The sequence below is a fragment of the Grammomys surdaster genome, unplaced genomic scaffold (assembly GCF_004785775.1).
Source record: "Grammomys surdaster isolate TR1022 unplaced genomic scaffold, NIH_TR_1.0 164, whole genome shotgun sequence".
NCBI lineage: Eukaryota > Metazoa > Chordata > Mammalia > Rodentia > Muridae > Grammomys > Grammomys surdaster.
In genome coordinates, this window is record NW_021604612.1 from 5,414,435 (window position 1) to 5,427,524 (window position 13,090).

Consider the following 13,090-nt stretch of genomic DNA (forward strand, 5'->3'; position numbering starts at 1 on the left):
AGAGAGAGAGAGAGAGAGAGAGAGAGAGAGAGAGAGAGAGAGAGAGAAAGCAGAGTTGGAATGGTTTGAACTTTTGAAACCTCAATGCTTGCCCGCAGTGACACACCTTCTCCAACAAGGCCACACCCCCTAATCCTTCCCAAACAGTTCTGCCAACAATTCAAACAACTGAGCGTATGGAGGCCATTCTCATTCAGACCACCACAATACCTGGAAGGTCGGGAGAGGCAGGTACAGTTTAGACAATAGAAATGACTACCGTGGAGAAAGGATTGTGGCCACACTATCCAATATGGCAGCCATTACTGCGTGCAGCTCACTAAAACTAAATTAACTCGTATTAAACACAACCTTAAACTCAGCTTCCTGGCCATACAATGTATCCCTATTTCAAATACACCATAGCGATGAGTGGCTACCCTGTTGAGCATCACAGATTAGATAGATCATACCCGTCATTCTAGAACGTTCCATCGGAACAGTAGGCTTCGGTGCTTGGATGAGCATGGTCCCATTGGCTGGCTAGAGTCAGAACCTGATGGGACCCTGGGATCCTGAACACATCACAGATGCGACTCTTGCTGCAGGGCCTCACGTGGCCTGTGGTGACTCCGTGGGAGACTCATTCTCTAGCCCAGCCCTTCACCCCTGTGTTTGCTGCTGACTTTGTCCCTGTGGCTAAAATTCCAATCACCGAGCTCTGGGGTGAGCCTCTTGCCCAGCAATGGCTGAGAGCTAGATAAAAAAACCTCCTAGGGGGATGTTTCTGTTCTTCTCTGGTCATAGAACTGATAGCCTTTGAAGTCTGGAACTGATGTCACTCTTGAGTATAGCATTCTATCTAAACCCCCCACTTAACAGAGAGAGTCACATCTTTGAGAGGCCATGTGGGTCATCTGAACCCCAAGCTCCTCTTGCTGGAGCCCTGAGCCCCGTGGATGGCTCTTAGTTTCTCTTGTAATCTTTCTTCACCAGGGAGGTCAAAGGGCAAGGTTAGGGGAGGCAAAAAATGCCAAGTGGAGGTGGAGGGGGTGACGGAAGGTGCTTTCTGCATATCCTGAGGAGCCTAGGGGATCCCTGGATCCCACACAGTGGAAGGACAGACTGAGTCCTGTGATGTGTCCTCTGATCTCCACATGGTTCTCTTGCATGCATCCTCCCCCTCAATAAATAGTATTAAATAATAAAACCATTAAGGACATGGCACTGTTCCTGTCAGCGGCTCCATTGTCTGATGAAAACATCCCCAGCTGTGTGTTCATTCCTGAAATATTTAGCTCATATGTGCGATTTACAAAGTAGACTTTAGAGTCCCGTTGTGGACCTTAACTGATTAAACACCTTCAATCGGTTTTAAATAGCATCTATGCGTTCGATATATGGAAAATTTAAGCATCCTGATTATTGATGAACAAGCATTCACAGCTATTAACGTAACTCACAGCAGCTTTAGGAAATAAATTTGACAGGGGCCTGCGAGATGGCTCAGCACATATAGGCGATTGCTGCCAAACCTGGTGATCTGAGTTTGATTCCCAGGACCCACATGATGAAGGGCAAGAACTGACCCTCAGGAATCCTCCTCTGACCCACCCCTATAGAGTGTTCAAGCATGTGCACCCACATACTCGCACTGAGAAAAAACCCAACCATCACACGGCTGGACACGTGATGGTTATAAGCTGGACACGTGACCCAGGGGCTCAGCACTGCGCTGACGCGCACAAGACCTGGATTCATTCTCGAGCGCTAGAAAAATTGAGATATAAAACGACTCCCTAAATATGCTGAGCTTTTTGGTGAGGTCATACCTAAATTGAGGTCAGTTTGAACTGAAGCCGGGTGTCTAAATAAGCTGTTCGGCTAGACAATGTTAGGTCAGAGTTGGAGAGGGTATGTTAGTCTTGCTACATTCTGTTGGGTCAGAAGAATATGAAAGAATCACCTCAAATATACACGCTGTTTAAATCAGATATTACTCTCATGGGTTTAATGATCTCTAACACGTATAATACATCCCAGATCTTGACTGTGTCAAAGATCTCATTTTAATGAGGGTCTTGGCTTCATCCCACCCAATTAAAACTAAATCCTGATGAAGTTTGTACGTTATTTGAAGGTGTTGAATTCTCTCATTGTCTCAGTGAACAGTGATCAGTGACTTCAGCCAGGATGTGAGCTGGACTTTTTTTTTTATTTATTTAAAAAAAATGTATGTGGATAGATAGTATGCATGTGTGCCTGTATGAGTTTATGTGCACCACATGTAAACAGATGTCCATGAAGGCCAGAAGAGGGCGCCAGATACTCTTGAAAATGGCAGTAATCAACTACCCAGTATGGGTGTTGGGAATCAAACCCGGGTCCTTTGCAAGAGCAGTAAGTGATGTTAACCCCTGAGCCATTTCTTTATCCCTGCAATTTTTTTTTTTTTTGGTCAAGGGTACTAAGATAATATGTTTATTCACTATGTTGATTACACATGTGACTTGATTTTAATTTCGCTGTCATAGTCACGAACAGCGCTAAGTTGCAAATGTCTTGGGCAGTGTGGTACCTAGAACATGTATTTGGGTTCCACTGAGAAGCTTCTTAGCTATTATTGCCCTGGTGTGGCTGGCTTTCAGTATATTACGCTTATTCTAGGTTGTTTTGATCTTTATCTGGTAGTTTTATTGTTTTTTTTTTGAAGATTTATTTATTTATTTATTTATTTATTTATTTATTATGTATACAGTGTTCTGCCTGCATGTATGCCTGCAGGCCAGAAGAGGGCACCAGATCTCGTTATACACACACACACACACACACACACACACACACACATATATGGTAATGAGCCACCATGTGGTTGCTGGAAATTGAACTCAGGACCTCTGGGAGAGCAGACAGTGCTCTTAACCTCTGAGCCATCTCTCCAGCCCTTATCCTGTATATTTTTGAAACAGGATCTTACTGTGTAGCCCAGGCTGACCTTAAACTTATAGTCCTCCTGCCTCAGTCTCTCCAGTATTAGGATTACCTCCATGTACCCCCGTACCTGGCTTTCCTCTCTTCCCTATGGTTCAGTATATGGTTGGTAAGGCTTTGTAGACTGCTTGGGGGCGGGGCACACCTTCCCCAGATGTTTTTAACTGTTTCTTGGCTCTGGCTCCCAGACCCATAATCTGCCCAGGGTCTCAGGCAGTGGAGATCAGAACTTCTGCCCTGGGCCCCAGGCCCTCAGTAAAACACCCACCCACTGACCATTTCCTTTCTCTTTTTACCTTCTACCACACTGACCTTTTTCAGTTGTGCGGTTCAGGACGGAGGCACAAAAAATGGCTCTCCACTCTCAGTGTGCATTTTCCTTACGACGTGGCCCCTGGTGAATCGGTTAAGAGGAAAAGAACCACAGCGTGTGTGTAGGGGATCGAGCGGGTGGAAGGTCATTTAAAGACTGATCAAATTGAAATTGGATTCAACTTAGGTGTGATTTAGGCGGGGGCTTTTTTTTTTTTTAAACAGTTGAATGTATTAGGTAATGTAACAGCTCCCCTGAACCCAGGGCTGGCCCACAGAGGAGCCGGTACATATTTCGGGTGCCTCCCTGTTCCAGAAAAGTTGGAAGCGCTTGTAGAGGAGACACAGGTTAAGGTGGTATTTTTATCCTCCTTAACCCTGTACCTGTACACACACCTCAGCCTGTCCGTGTGTGTGTGTGTGTATGTGTGTATGTGTGTATGTGTGTATGTGTGTATGTGTGTGTGTGTGTGTGTGTATGTGTGTCTTCCAGGACGAGGAAGTCAAACGCAGCATTGTTTGAGCTTCTTACTTTTCCCAGCTGTCTGGGGACCTTGTTTAGCTGGAAAGAGAAGCCCCTGGTCCCAGGAGTCCTGGGAGCTTGGAGTGGAACCCAGCAGGGGCTTCGTGTGTGTATTTTTAACAAGATCCCCAGGCAATTCTCTAGCAAGCAGAAATCTGACAATTTTGAACTCAGGGACAGGACAGGCTTGGGGCAGTTTTGTCCTGTTAGCTAGGCTCGTGGCCTTAGGCAGCTTGGTGGTTCCTCTCTGTGCCTCTGCTGTCTTCCTTCAACCTTTAAGGTACATTGGATGCCAATCAAGTTTGATATTAGTAAAATGTTTATCCCAGTGCCTGGCACACAGCAGGCTCTATAGCTATGAATTCAACTATGACTAGATTATTTAAATAATAGTTGATGAATTAATGGCACAATTATCAGTAGACTAGTAGATACAGCAAGTATGATGAAAATCGACAAGTGTCAATTTTGCTACAAATACAATATGGATATGGTTACATTTCAAATTCACGGATGCATGACTCTGTATTACATTATAAACATAACCGTATTATGGCAGCAGACTGTTATAACATAAATGTTAATATTATAATAACGTTGTAGCTGGGGATGTAGCCCAGTGGGTAGAGCACTTGCCTGGCTTGCATGAAGCCCTGGGTTCCATCCCCAGCACAGCATAAATGGGGCAAGGTGATCCACTGTCTGTATGGCCAGGACCCGAGGTTCAGCATCACCCTTGCTACACAGTGAGTTTGAGGCGAGCCTGGGCTACGTGAGACCTGGCTCGAAAAAAATATAAAGATTCTAATAATGTTCCTGGAAGAAATCCTGGGGGCCGAGTGTCTCGACGCTGTGAACCTCTGGCTCTTTGTAATATTCCTTAACAGGAAGAGTAGAGAGACGAAGTTGGGGCTGGCGAGATGGCTTTGTGGTTAAGAGGGCAGATTCCCTGTGTCCAATGCCCAGTATCCGTATTGACCTGTTGACTCTAAGTCCAGCATACTCCATGGAGAGGGGGGGAGGGGAAGGGGAAGGGGAGGGGGAGGGGAGAGGGAGAGAGAGAGGGGGGAGGAAGAGAAAAAGGCCGTCAGCTTTCCTCAGCACAAAGCAGCGGGCATTGGAATGTTCCACCATCCCTTGACTGCTGCCCCTGACTGACTGCACCCCAGGGTCCCCCGTGCTTTGGGCTCCAGGCAGGGCAGAAGACCCAATGCTCTCCTCAGCAGGGAAGTCGCCTCTAGATGCCATAGGCCCCGTTGTTTGAAACCGTCTCAGTCAGACAGTTCTCTCCCCTGTCAGCTGGCCCCTCGTGCAGGGGTGTTATGACAATGGTCGCCCTGGCAACCGCAGGACGGCCTTAGGCTTCTGGTTGCAGCGATTTCATTACCCAGGCGGGTTTGACAAGGCTTAGAGCCTTGGCTGCTCGGCCAGGGATCCCGCCAGTCCTGCCCAGGCTGTACCTTGGGAAAGGACTCACTCGGGGTTTCATTTCTGGAGGTCTGGGTGACCATTTCCAGTGATGTGCGTTTGTCTACATGCCAAGGAACACGGGGCAGAGAGCCGCTGCTGCTTGCAGCAGCAAGGGCTGATGGGGGTGTGGTGGTGGGGAGGTGTAACCATGGAAACCAGTAAACAAGATCATTTGTGATAAGGACGTGGAGGGTGGGTGTGTGTGCGTAACTGGGTGGGCTTAGTATGGGAGAGAGAACACTCCCGCGGGGTGGGAGGCTCACGTCCCTGCTAGGAGAGCTTTCAGATGGTAGGAGGGGACAGGTGCAAGGTCAGACAGACCCCGTGGTTTAAAACAGAGGCTGCAGGAATGGTGAGCTCAAGACAGCCCTGTGAGCACAGTTCTGTGCTGCCTGCAGGCTGGCTGTACGTAGTTGTCCCACACGTACCGTGGGGGCGTGAAATGAGCCCCAGACCAGGCTGGCTGGGAAGTTCACCCAGGCTTGGAGGATTCAGAACACATCCCTCCTCAGAGTTCCCTCCCTAGTTTTCCAGACTCCTATTTTTTTTAGCTACACGTGCCCAGAGGCGTTGGCTTTGAGCAGGAGCAAAGCAAACACCCCACCCCACCCCCGCCTGTGCGTTTGCTACAGGTCTCTGCGGTTTGTCTTAGTTTAGATTCCGAGTGAAAAGTTTCCTGCTTCCCATTAGCGATTTGAGACACGGTTATTTTTAGAGCTGTCACATGTCTTGACTTTTAATTTGTGTGCGTGCGTGTGTGTGTGTGTGTGTGTGTGTGTGTGGTGTGTGTTTATGCTGCTAAATTTACCATCATGCTAATGCGGAATACAGTAATAAGGTGCGGAGGATGCTTGGTTGGAGTCTGGGCCTGCAGACAATTTCCATTTGCTGGGTGAGAGGTGCCAGGCTGCCCTCTGGTGTACAGATGGAGAAATGCACCCTAGGAATCCCCGCACCTCACAGCCAGGCTTGGAACCGCGCTGGTGACCCTTGACAGCGCTTCAGAGGGTGGGAGCACTTGGACCAGCCTTGCTGTAATTTGAAGGTGGATCCTTTAAACTAAATTTTCCACATTAGCTCTGTGAGGACTTGAATTGAGGGTGACCTAAAATTCAACTAGGCCACCAGGTAGGACGAGGCCATTGGGCGGGGCGAAGCCACCAAAGGCGCTTTCCCATGTGACTGTTACAGTGGAGAAGCAAGGAGAGGCCCGGAGGGTGAGCGTTAGATGTCCTGAGTTCAGATCCTGGCCCTGCCACCTCTGTGTGACTTTGGCTTGGGAGTCCAGCACCCCAGCCTCCATTTCTTCATTTGCAATACGTTTTCCAGTAATGTGACCCCTACATCAGCATGCCAACACATTCAAAAGAAGAAACAGCTGGGCAGTGGTGGCGCATGCCTCTTATCCCAGCACTTGGGAGGCAGAGTCAGGCAGATTTCTGAGTTCGAGGCCAGCCTGGTCTACAGAGTGAGTTCCAGGACAGCCAGGGCTACACAGAGAAACCCTGTCTCGAAAAAAACAAAACAAAACAAAACAAAAACCAAACAAACAAAAAAAGAAGAAGAAACATATCAGGAACCATTAAAATAACTAATTTAGTGAGGGATTTAGTTATTATTGCAGTGTTCTTTTTTTTAATTGGTTACATGGCTCGAACCTAGGACCTCCTCCATTCTGGTCGTATGCTCTGCCGCTGAGCAATACTTCTAATGCGAAAGGACTTAAAATTAGAAGCTGACAGTCACCCCGAGGGTACGTTACTGCTTCACGTACCCTCTGTGGCGAAGATTTTTTGTGCAGAGATTTCTGTGGGCAGTACTTCCGTAAAATACGATAAAAATGACTCAGTAGAAAATGAAACGGACAGAGTAAGGCTGGCCTAGAAAACAATCAGACTCAGCCGATACTCAATGACTCTTGCCAGAGATCTATGTGCTCTCTCTAAAATGTCCTCTCTCATCCCTGAGCTTATCTGAAGGAAGGGGCGTGGCTCCTGGCTTCAGAATCTGTCAGTCAGGAAGAGCCCCGCCCTTCCCCGTGCAGGGGTGTGATCTAACAAGCTTTGTGCTTAAAACCAGCTCTCAGAACTGTGCGAGAGGGAAGGAGAGGCCTCGACAGCCTTAGCAAGCCCAACACTCGCGCCTTTCCTGTTCTGTGGTAATGGATCGTTGGTGTGTAAGAAGCCGAGGCATCGGTTTGGCACCTCGGATGCCCAGGCTGACCCTCGGCTGCTCTTCTCGCTCGGCTCTGACCACGTGGCCTCTGACACGTGGTTTGTATTTGCAGTGTTGTCTTCCCAGTCCATGTACCCAGTCCGTTGAATGGTACCCATACATTTAGGGTGGGTCTTCCTACGGTAATTATCCTAATCTAGAAACCATGGGGATTCTGCTTGTCTGCCAGGATCAAGAATCCCATGAGCAATGAATCAGACTCAGGTTCAAGACCTGGGTGAAATTTGATGGCCTTGAGCAAGTGATGACCTTGGGCAAATGACGTTACTTTTCCTGGCTTCAGTATTTTCTTTTGTCAAGGGTGGAAGATGATCCCAAGGATTAAATAAATGATCGCTGGAAGCTGTCCATCATAGGCCCATCACTGACAGTCAGGAGAGTGCCGTGTGTAATCTTAGTCTTGGGGTAGCAAGATTTTTAATTGCCATTAAAATGGGTTTACTGGGGCTGGAGAGATGGCTCAACAGTTACCGAAACTCCCAGGCTTTCTCGGTTCCCAGCATCCACATGACTGCTCACAGGCGGCTGTAACTTCAGCTCCAGGGGATCTGGCGCCCTCTTCTGGCTGCTTCAGGCTTCTGGATCTGATGCAGGCAAGCACAAAAAACAAAAACAAACAAACAAACAAAAAAACCCCAAAAAACCAAATTAATACATCAAAAGAAGAAAATGATACTTTCAAGCCAGTCATCACTACGCACGTCTGTAATCCCCAAAGTCAGGAGGCTGAAGCAGGAGAGTCAAGAGTTTAAGTCCAGCTTGGGTTTACCAGTAATACCTTGTCTGAACACACACATGCATACACACAAGGACATGCACGCCCATATACTTACACACATGCACACACACATGGACACATGCGCACACACACGGACATGCACACCCATATACATACACACATATACACACACACACACACACGGACACACACACCCATATACATACACACATGCACACACACACAGAGACACACACACACAAACACAATCTCAGGGTCTGAGAGCCCCTTTGTCCTGTTTGTTGTCCAGGCTCTCTCCCATGTCAGTAGGAAAATCATAGGTCTGCAAAGACCTTCTGTACTCTTAAATGAATGAGAGCAAACATGGATGACAGCTGATATATCTAAGTTTGTGTGTGTGTGTGTGTGGGGTGAATGGTCCGTGTGTCTCACATGTTTGTGGGCACATGTGGATGGGGGTTACACATGCACATGGAAGCCAGAGGATGCCGTGGAGTGCCTTCTCTCTCCACTTCACCGAGGCAGTCCGCCAAACTCAGAGCTCGCCCATCCAGCTGGCGCGCGTGCCCTGGGGAATCCTCTGTCTTCAGTTCCTGAGAGCTGGGATTCTAGGCAGGCCACCAGACCCACCCAGCTTTTACGTGAGCCTTGGGGATCCAAACTCCAGACCGCTTACCTGCACAAGTGAGATTGGACAAGCAAGCAAGCAAGCAAGCAAGCAAACAAACAAACCTGGCCGCGAGCACCTTGTGCACACACCTGTGTGGTAGGTGTTTTAGAAGGAAGGATTCAGGGAACCCAGAATATCTGGATATTAACACAGTGACGAGGCTTGCGGAGCGGGAATGTCCTCCACGCTCTGCCCTTTGTCTCCATATTCCCCGTCACAGCACGCAGCCCACTGTTCTAGCATGTTCCCAAGGCAAACCTAAGACTTTAGACTCCTATACGTTCCCCACAGTGCCAGCAGGGGGCTACAGAGGAGGAGACTAAAAACAGTCACCAACAGCAATATCGACAAGGGAAACCTGTCGCCCACCGTCACGCCACCCGACGACCGCTCTCACTTCCCACGCCTCCAGTGTTCTGTACGTCACACAGGGGTTCATGGTGCTGAGGATGGAATCTGGCTCCGCACATAGGCTAAGCGAGCGCTTCCGCTGTACCGACCAACAAAATTTTAGTTTTCATTTTTTATTTGATGTGTGTGGATTTGATATTCTGTCTTCATGTGTGTCTGTGTACCATATGTGTGCAGTGTCTGGAGGGATGGAAAAGGGCATCAAGTGTGGTGGCAAACAGCTTTACTTGAGAGATCATTATGCTGGCTTTAATTCTTTCTTCCTTCCTTCCTTCCTAAAGATTTATTTATTTAATGTAAATTAGTGCTTATCTGCATGTATACCTGTATGCAGATAAGAGGGCACCTGATCCCATTACAGATGGTTCTGAACCACCATGTGGGTGTTGGGAATTGAACTCAGGACCTCTGGAAGACCAGACAATGCTCTTAACCGCTGAGCCATCTCTCCAGTTCTGGCCCTCATCTTATTGACCCTCATAGAGCTCTGCTTAGCTATTGAACAGAGGCAAATGCTGTGCATAAAGAAATAGAACCACATATTGTTGCTTGTTTCTGTTAGGTCTCCCATTCCCAGAAACAGTCTTACTCCCTGGTATCCTGTGCTTGGCATACTGGTATTGATTTCCCCCTCTCCTCTCCTTCCCTCTCTCTCTCTCTCTCCCTCCCCTTCCTTCCTTCCTTCCTTCCTTCCTTCCTTCCTTCCTTCCTTCCTTCCTTCCTTCCTTTTCTTTCCTCTCTCTATCCCTCCCTCTCTCTTTCTAGATCGATTTCTTTTTCTTTCTTTCTTTTTGTTTATGAGTGTTCATCTGCATGCATGTATGTTCACCAGAGGGCGTCGGATACCCTGGAGCTGGAGTTACAGATGGTTGTAAGCTGACACGTGGGTGCTGAAAACCAAACCCAGGTCCTCTGAAAGAGCGACACTCTCTCTTCCCCTTTAAGCCATCTCCCGCCTCCTGTATGGCCTTTCTTTGGTTAATGGTGTTCCTCTGAATGGAACCGGCTAGGAACAAAGCGAAACGTTGTTTCTTTTGCATCCTTGGAGTGGGATCAGAGACATGGGCCAGGTCTCTTCAGAGAGCATTGGCTAGCTCATGGGGGTGTGAGTGACTTGGAAGTCACATGACAGAGCCAAATATAGATGGCCTTTCCCCCCCCCCCCCCGTTTCCTACCTTCGTTCTCTTTATCCCTAGAGGGCCAAAGATCCTTCCAGAAAGAGGCTCTGAGTTTACATTTTGCGGAGAGTGGGAGATTCTATTTATCCGGAGGTCTTAGAAACCACTACTTACTGTTACATAGTATACTTTGTCATTTTATTTGATAGTGTGTGAGCAGGGCTTCTGGAATTTTCTCTACCTACAGCCCCTTATCATGGAAAAATGTTCATTCAACTGGGGTATGGAGGTGTAACCACTCTGATATTACTGCTAAGTCCTAATGAAGTTACTTTAGAGTGATTATATATGCATTCATATGTGATGTCACTATTTATTAACGATGAAAGCAGGCATGCGTACTAACGACATGGGTGTGTTTACTTATTTGTATACAAATAACGAAGCCTTGACTGAGCATTTGCTATTAGACACTGCAGGGTGTGTTAGGGAGTCTGTGCAGTTTCCTAGAGCCAGTCAATATTTTAGTTTTTTAAATTGTCAGTGCTGAGAACCCTGCTTTGCATAAGAACAGAGTACAAGTTGGTAGAAATACGCTGAGCACCTTTTCAGAAAGTCAGAATTTGTGACTTTTAAAAATAAAATAAAAACCCAAGACAAGAACTCAAACAACATTTTTTTTTTCTTCTGTTGTTGTTTTTTTATCAAGCCTTCTAACACAATGGACCCAAAGCTGTAGCGATCTGACACTCACACACCGAGGAACAATCTATGCCACGAAGGTTCTCTAAGTGCGGAAAACCTCGTACGAACAGTGAGACACTGCCACTCCGACACAGTGGTCTCAGAGCGGGCCGAGGGGCTGAGCAGCGGTCACTGCTGTTGGTGTGACCGCATGCTCGGGATAAAGTGCACTTGTGCGGTCAGACCAAGGCCACAGTGAAGTCACAGGAGGCGACACCCCTGAACTTTGTCAGGAACCTCAGAGTCTTATGTGTTTGATTTTTTTGAATCCATTTTTGGCCGTTGTGCATTCAGAAATATTTACTCTCCTCCAAACTTTCCGGACCCCATGTTCAGTTGTTTACAACTCATGGCTTAATGAGCCAGGGTTTGGGTTCCTTTGTGTGGTTCCTGACCTGTGGGTTCCCTGGGTGTTGACCGTCCTTTGCTTTTGCCAGCAGAACTGTAAAGCAATATCCTTGGTCACAGTTACTTCTCAAGAGACGGGTGTCATAGGACGAGTTTCTAAATGTGGAATTGTTGGGTCAAAGCATCCATTCGGTAAAAATGGTGGCTACCACCACAAAGAGGAACCGAGGATGTGGGTGGTATCTTCTTTCCTTTTTGTGGCGCTGTAACAATAGACTAGAAGCTGGGCACTTTATAAAGAAAGTAAGTATTTGGCTTATGATTCTGTCTGCTGGGAGGTCCAGATAGTCTGTCGCTCTGCAACTTGGTAGGGAGAGGGGAGGAACTGACTGTTTAGAGGGACCAAGCATGAGGGGTCTAGCTTCTTAACCATCCACTTCCAAGGGAACTAAGTTGCACTTTTGAGATCCCTTCTAAGGGTGGTGCTGCCCTGTCTGATTCTCCTCTATCTTGGCAGTATCTCCCACCTCCCAGTATTGTCCGCTTCAGGCCAAGTTCACAGGAACCATCTCAGACAGAAGGCTGGATCTCACAGTGGTGCAAACGGTCTTCACCATACAGAGTTGTCTGGGGTTAGTGGGAGATATCAGGGCTTCTCACCTCTGCTCCCCAGGGCAGCGCCTCTGAGATGTGTCCTTGTGCTCTCTGTCTCTGCAGAGCAAGCTGGTGAAGTACTTCAGCCGCCAGTTATCCTGCAAGAAGAAGGTGGCCCTGCAGGAGCGCAATGCTGAACTGGATGGCTTCCCCCAGCTCCGCCACTGGTTCCGGATTGTGGATGTGCGAAAGGAAGTCCTGGAGGTGACCGTGCCGGCCCTGCCCCCTCGATCCTTACTGGCCAGAGACCACATTCTTTGGTGCTTCCTAGATGGCAGGGTTTGGGCTATGTCCAGAACAGATATATTGTAGCACACAGTAGGCCTTCAGTTTGTGCTGGATGAAGGCTCCCAGGATCTCAGATATATCTGTTAAGGGAGCGGCTCTAGAGTCAGGACTTCGTTCAGCTCTGCCACTTAAAGGAGTCACTCCAAGCCACCACATAGACCAGTGCTGTTCATTGACTCTTTGCTCAGTGTTTGTGCTGTCTGATTGACCAGCCATGGGCACACATGGCTTCTGAACTCAGGGAGCACTGGGATTGGAATTCACACATGGATTCAAGGATCTGGACTTTGAATTGTATTTAATGTAAATGATTGTGACCAGTGCTGTCGTATTGGATCCCAGAGACAGAGGATAATGGATAAGACCTATGGTCAGTCCTTAAAACTGACATACAAAAGCTGGGTGTGAAGGCATGCACTTGTGACGGTAGGGCTAGGGAGGCAGAGACAGGAGGACCCTTGATGCTCACTTACCAGCTACGGTAGCGTACACACATATGTACACACACATGCACACACACATAGACACATATACACACTCATGCACACACATACACACACACATGCACACACATGCACACACACATAGACACATATACACACACATG

General features: G+C 47.8%; 1 protein-coding gene across 1 annotated transcript in view; it reads left to right on the forward strand.

Annotated features, from left to right (window-relative positions):
- Ksr2 (kinase suppressor of ras 2) overlaps positions 1 to 13,090 on the forward strand; it is a 352,941-nt gene that overhangs the window by 73,871 nt on the left and 265,980 nt on the right. Inside the window, exon 2 of the mRNA XM_028765415.1 lies at positions 12,259 to 12,399. Coding sequence (XP_028621248.1) covers positions 12,259 to 12,399 — 141 coding nt within the window. The remainder of the gene's footprint in view (positions 1 to 12,258; positions 12,400 to 13,090) is intronic.